The sequence below is a fragment of the Peromyscus leucopus genome, chromosome 15 (genome assembly GCF_004664715.2).
Source record: "Peromyscus leucopus breed LL Stock chromosome 15, UCI_PerLeu_2.1, whole genome shotgun sequence".
Taxonomy (NCBI): Eukaryota; Metazoa; Chordata; class Mammalia; order Rodentia; family Cricetidae; genus Peromyscus; species Peromyscus leucopus.
The window spans coordinates 13,381,196-13,387,195 of record NC_051076.1 but is presented as its reverse complement, the minus strand read 5'-3'; the positions used below and the strand labels follow the sequence as shown (position 1 = coordinate 13,387,195).

The 6,000-nt window shown below is 44.1% G+C and overlaps 1 protein-coding gene across 1 annotated transcript in view; it reads left to right on the top strand.

Annotated features, from left to right (window-relative positions):
- Nucleotides 1-358: 358 nt before the first annotated feature.
- Rab3gap2 (RAB3 GTPase activating non-catalytic protein subunit 2) overlaps nucleotides 359-6,000 on the top strand; it is a 90,695-nt gene continuing 85,053 nt past the window's right edge. Inside the window, 1 exon segment of the mRNA XM_028855762.2 lies at nucleotides 359-608. Within this exon segment, the coding sequence (XP_028711595.1) occupies nucleotides 497-608 (112 nt within the window). The 5' untranslated portion in view covers nucleotides 359-496.

The following is a 6,000-nucleotide window of genomic DNA, read 5'->3' as shown; positions in this document are numbered from 1 at the left end:
CACGAAATTCTCAAAGACACCTATACTTTCCCGGGTAACCTGCCAAAACTCAGCGTAAACCGCCTCATCTGTGAACTATCTAGGTCGTGTCCGCAGAAGCACAACAAGATTGCTTGGGTGACTCCAAGGCCCACGCAAAGTCCAATTAGATCACCTCTGGAGCAAGGCCAGACTGACAGGCTGGCGCAAGGCGGGGACCTAAGCAGTCGCCACGTCGGACTCTCAGCCGCACGACCGACTCCGAGTCACACGTCCCAAGCACCTTCCCTCGGGGCCGGGGACTCGTCCCGCGCCTGCGCGGGCCCCGGCGCGGCTTGCGCCTGCGCGGCACCCAGGCCCGCCCCCCGGCGCGCGCTGACAGCTTCCGGCCTTGGCGTCCCCGCCCCCCGGGTGGCTGAAGCTTTCGGGGCTCCGTGCTGTCAGCCGCCGCAGGGTAGAGTGGGCCGGGGCGTGGCTAGGGAACGAGGTCCCCGCTCGGAGCGGGGTCCCTCCAGCCATGGCCTGCTCCATCGTCCAGTTCTGCTCCTTCCAGGACCTGCAGTCCGCGCGCGACTTCCTGTTCCCTCAGCTGCGGGAGGAGACCCCCGGCGCCCTGAGGAGGGACCCGAGTGAGTGTCCGGCGGGCGACCGGGACGCGGCTGAGAGCCTCCCCGCGGCGTCTCCCCAGCCTTCTGCGTCTAGCGCCCTGTCGCCTGCCCGTCACCCCTCCCCACCCCCTCCTTCCCAGTTCCAGCTTCGTGCCTCCTTCCTCTCTGCACACCACCTGCTCCGGGAGCGCATCCTCCGCCCCAGTCCCTGCCGGATTCCAGCCCTCCACCCCGTGCTTGTCCCCAACTTCCACCCTTCTCCATCCCTGGGACTGTGGCCTTTGCTCCACCCCTTCCCAAAGTGTTTAGCCTCCCCACCCTCTCTGTTCTCCCATCGCCTGTCTGTCATCCATATTTACGGAATAAATGGCTGATTGGCAAGTGAGGGGCTTTTAAGGTGGAGGGTAAACTCCCAAATAAGGAAAGTAGCCACTTAGGGAGTGAAGAAGGGTCCACGGTAGGAACTAAAATTACAGCGACATGGCCAAGAAAAGTTAATTGGCGTTTATTGAGGACAGAAGCCTTCTGCCTATTATTACCATCAAACACTTCAGCGCAATAAACCCCAGGCCTGGGTTATTAGATGCTGTGTATTTCTTTAGGATTTGTTATATGTTCCTTCGTTTCTCCTTTTGAAAGAGTATGTCTTGTCCTCCTTTCTTGTTTTTGATATGAAACACATTTTGCTTTGTAGCATAGTGTTGTTACTCTCTGCTGTTGCAGAATGGTAATATAAAACCCAGTAATAACAACAGTAAAAAACAAAACAAAACAAAACCAAAACTCTCCCTTTCAGAAATTAGAAGCTATCACAGGACACTAGGAAGATTCAGCCTCATGTTCAAGGCCAGCTTGGGTCTGTCTGAAGAATAATGTTTGAAATATATCAAATTACGAATGAATAGTCTGTACCAATCATTGGTGCTACATGCCAGTTAAGGTTGGCAGTGTCTGTCCTGTAAGACCTATGATTCACTGGTAACATCTGCCTGTATGTCTGCACGTGAGTGAGGGTGTCAGGCCCCCTGGAGCTGGGATTACATGTGCGTGTAAGCCACCTGAAGTGGGTGCTGGGAACCAAACTCATTCTCTGGGAGAGCAGCAAGTGCCTTTAACCCCTGAGCCATCTCTCCAGCCCCTGTGAGGCACTTCTTTAAAGTAATGATGTGCAGGCCTCTCTGTGAAGTAGAAGATAGAAGAGTGAGAGAAAGCATGGGAAGAGGAAGCAGGTCTATCTGAACAGCTCTGGTGTTTAAAGAACCCCAAAAAGCTGAATGACTGGAGAGGAGGGTGTGAGAGATGAGGCTATAATACCAGCAAAGGGCTCCATCAGAGGAGTGAAGATGTCAGATTTGCATTTGATCCCGTCTACAGAACTTGTTGAAGACCAGTAGTGTACTGTGGAGGAGAGTCAGGAAGCAGGGAATTGATTGAGAAGCAGAGAGAGGAACACAAGGTGATGGAGATCTTTCAGAAGCGGAGAAGAGGATTTGATGAAGGTAAAGGGTAGCCAGCAGAGGCCAGGTAGGACTAAGAAAGTGCCCAGTGGCTTGGGAAGATGGATGGGGCTGGGACCTTTGTATTGTTCCAGCGGCATAGTGGCCAGAAGTGTGTCTGTAGGGTGTTAGAGGAATTGGAAAATGGACAGTAAAGTTAGTCGTCTTAGCGAGCTTAGCTGTGAAGGACAACAGATTTGGAGAGAGAAACAGGGAATGTAGAGCAGAGAAGCACATCTCTGTCCCACTGCCACTGTCCTGGTCCAGACCACTGTCTCAGCCTGGGCCATGGCACCGGTCTGCTAACAGACTTCCTGCTTCCACTCTTGGCTTCTTCTAATTAGTTTCAACAATAGTCCTAGTAAGCTTCAAAGATCTAATTTAAATAGCATTTTCCTTATAATCCACAATGTTTTTTTTACAATTGTACTTTAACTTAAAATCAGTCATTCTGGGCCGGTGAGAAGGCTCAGCAGGTAAAGGTGCCGTCATCACAATCGTAATATTTTACTGGTGTCTAGGATACATATTCATAAATGACAGCATTTCAGTACACGTATGAGTGTGTCACCATCAGACTGGCATGACTGGCATACCCATCACCTCGGACGTTTATCATTTCTTCCTGTTGGGAACAGTAAAAATCCTCTCTACTAGCAACACTGGAACATACAACTAGTAATGTTGCCTGTAGTTACTGTGCTGTGCGTTAGAACATTAATCACTCCTGTCTGTTCACACCTCCTCTGTATCATTCATTAACTGTCCCTTCTCCATGACCCGTCACCATTGTCACATCCTCACCAGCCTCTCCCCGAGCCCTCTGACACCGTTCTCATCTCTTTACCAGCCTCTGCCGTCCACTCTTCTAGCCTCTGTCTTTATGAAATAAATGATGTTGTTGTTTGTTTTAGCACAGGGTCTAGCTGGCTTGGAGCTCTCCCAGGCTGGCTTTAAACTCAAGATCTGCCTTCGCCCCCCGCCCCCCCAAGTGCTGAGATTATAGACACAAACTGCTATGACTAAACTTTTTAACTTCCACATTATGAGCAAAAAATATATGGTATTTGTATTTATGTATCGGACTTAATTCATTTAACATTATTTCCTTGCTGTTTCTTCTGTATTGTTGTGAATGAGGGAAGTTCATTTTTAATGGCCAAATAACATTCCAATATGTATATTACATTTTCTTCACTAATCTGTTAGTAGATCTCCAGGCTTAATTCCATATCTTGGCTATTTTGACCAGTGCTACAATCAACACAGGAGTGCATTTCTTCAACATGCCGATTTCCTCTGTACTATATCCTGTAATGGGAATGCAGGTTTATATCAACTCTGTTTCTAGAATTGTAAAGAATTCTGTGCTGTCTTCTCTGATAGCTAGACTAATTTGTACTAATTTAATTTATATTCACACCAAGAATGTTTCCCCACATCTTTGCTGGTCTCTTGTTCTTGCTGTTGCTGTTTCATAATAATTCTTCTAGCTGTGGTTGTGACTTTCTGACAGTTAATGCTGTTGAGCAGTTTTTCTTACATTTCCTGAACATTTTGTCTATTCATGTCATTTTTTAATTGGATGATTGTCGTTATTATGTTGCTGTTGAGTTGCTTGCGTTTTGTACAGTCTGTGGGTTGCCATCATTCTGTTATTTCTTGGCTGTTACCCCTTGGATTGGTTTTTGCTTTCGTTGCCAGCACTTTTGATCCTTCCCTCAGATATCTTTACTCACAACAGTGTTCTGAAGTGTTTCTATGTTTTCTTCTAGTAGCTTCATAGTTTTAACTTTTATACTCATGTCTGATCCATTTTCTATTGGATTTTTGTACATGGCTGTTATATAGGGCTGTTTTATAAAAGCTCATCATATATTATCCTTATATTTTGTACATATTTATATTCATTTGTCATTTGTCTTTAACTTTATTAATGGGAAAGGATTTAGGCTTTAAGATTTTTTTTTATTTTATTTATCTGTTCTTTGAGAACATCATATACATATAATGTATTTTTATCTCATCCACCTCCCAACCAACTTCTCCCAGATCTCCCCATGTCCCTCTCCCAACTTCAAGTCCTTTTTTTTTCTTTATAACCCATTGAGTCCAATTAGAACTGCCCATATGCACATAAGTATAGGGCCGTCCACTGGATCATGGGTACCTCAGGAAGTGCACCCCAAAGGAAACTGATTTTTCCTCCACCAGCAGCCAATGCTGGTCGCTCTCGCTGAGGGTGAAATCCTGTGAGCCTCCTTCTCACCCAGGCTGCAGTGTTGCAGGCTTGATCTTATACAGGTCTTGTGGAGGCAGCCACACTTGCTACTTGCTTTTGTTTTGGACTCCTTTCAGTTCCAGTTCCATTGATGTAGTTATTGATTGTTGTCCATTTTAATGCATCGTAGATTGTCTCTGCCAAGTTACTCATCTATGAAGAATGTCATAGGGATAATCTTACACATTTCTCTCCCAGTTGAGCTTTAGAATTTATTAAGTTTTAAAGGCCAAATTCACTTTGGGATTTTTGATGAGCGTATATTGCTTATGTTCACTTGGGGGAGGGTTGGCATTTTCCCAACTAGGAATTCTTCTTTCAGGCTAAATTAAATGAGTACAATTGGCAGAAATTCTGTATATTAAAGACACGCAGTGTGGAATTTGATGTATGATTTACATGTAGAAATGATTATTACAATCAACTCAGCACACCTGCTACCTCATGTACTAGTTTTGGAGAGTGTGGAGGGCAGAGCACTTTCTATGTATTTTTAGCAACTTTCAAGAGTACAGTGCAATATATACCTAAGCTGGATGTTGTCCTTATTTCAGAAATGCTAACTATGAAGCAAAGAACAATGATAAACAGGCATGTATATATTTTTCTTTACTATGCATCTAAACTGTTACAGGTTCTCAGTGATATTGTTAAAATGTTCAGCCTTTCTTTATGTGCACTTGAAACAATAACCCCACAACTATGATGCAAGATCTGGCTAGTGTTCAGAGGATTTATTTTAAATATAAAGAATGAGTTGCACAAGGAAAGTAGTTGGACATTAGAAAAGTTAAGGAGGGGAGATGAAGAACTGAGTCTGCAGAATATGTGGAGAATAGTTTCATTAATTTTTATGCCTTCGTCACATTTCATACTGGCACATGCTCCTCAGCCTTGTTAGTTTGGGTTCCCTCTTCTGTGCCTTGTGTGTGGAGCTGCAGATAAGAATCTTTGAAGACTCTACCAGAAAACTCTTAGAGCTGATAGACACTGAGCAGAGGTCTCAAGATACAAAATTAATATTTTTTTAAAAAATAGCTTTTCCTTTATAACATACTGAGAAGGAAACAGCTCTATTCACACTAGCCTCAAAACAAACAACAACAAACCTAACCAGTGACGAGAGTGACCTCTGTGGGGAAACCTGAAAACACGGAAAAAGGGAATTGAGGAAGACCCTGGTAAGTGGGAAGATCTCCATGCTCATGGTTTGTGAAAATGGCCATCTTAACAAAAGAACCTGCAGATTCATTGCAGCCCTGATCACAATTCTAGCACCATTCTTTGAAGAAATAAGCAACAAAAATTGTAATTCATATGGAAGCACACAACATTCTGGCTAGCTGAAGCATCCCTGAATAAAAGAATGATGGAACTGTTACCATTCTTGATTTAAAATTATTACAAGATCATAGTAATAAAAAAGCATTGTACTGACACATAAATAAACACATAGATCAGTATAGAATGGGATTTAAAATTATTACAGTATCATAGTAGTAAAAGCAGCATGTACTGTCACAGAAATAAAACATATAGATTAATAGAATGGGATAGGTATGAGTAACTTTCAGTTACCTGATTTTTGCCATGGACATTAACTGGAGTTACAGACAGTTGTAAGCTGCCATGTGGG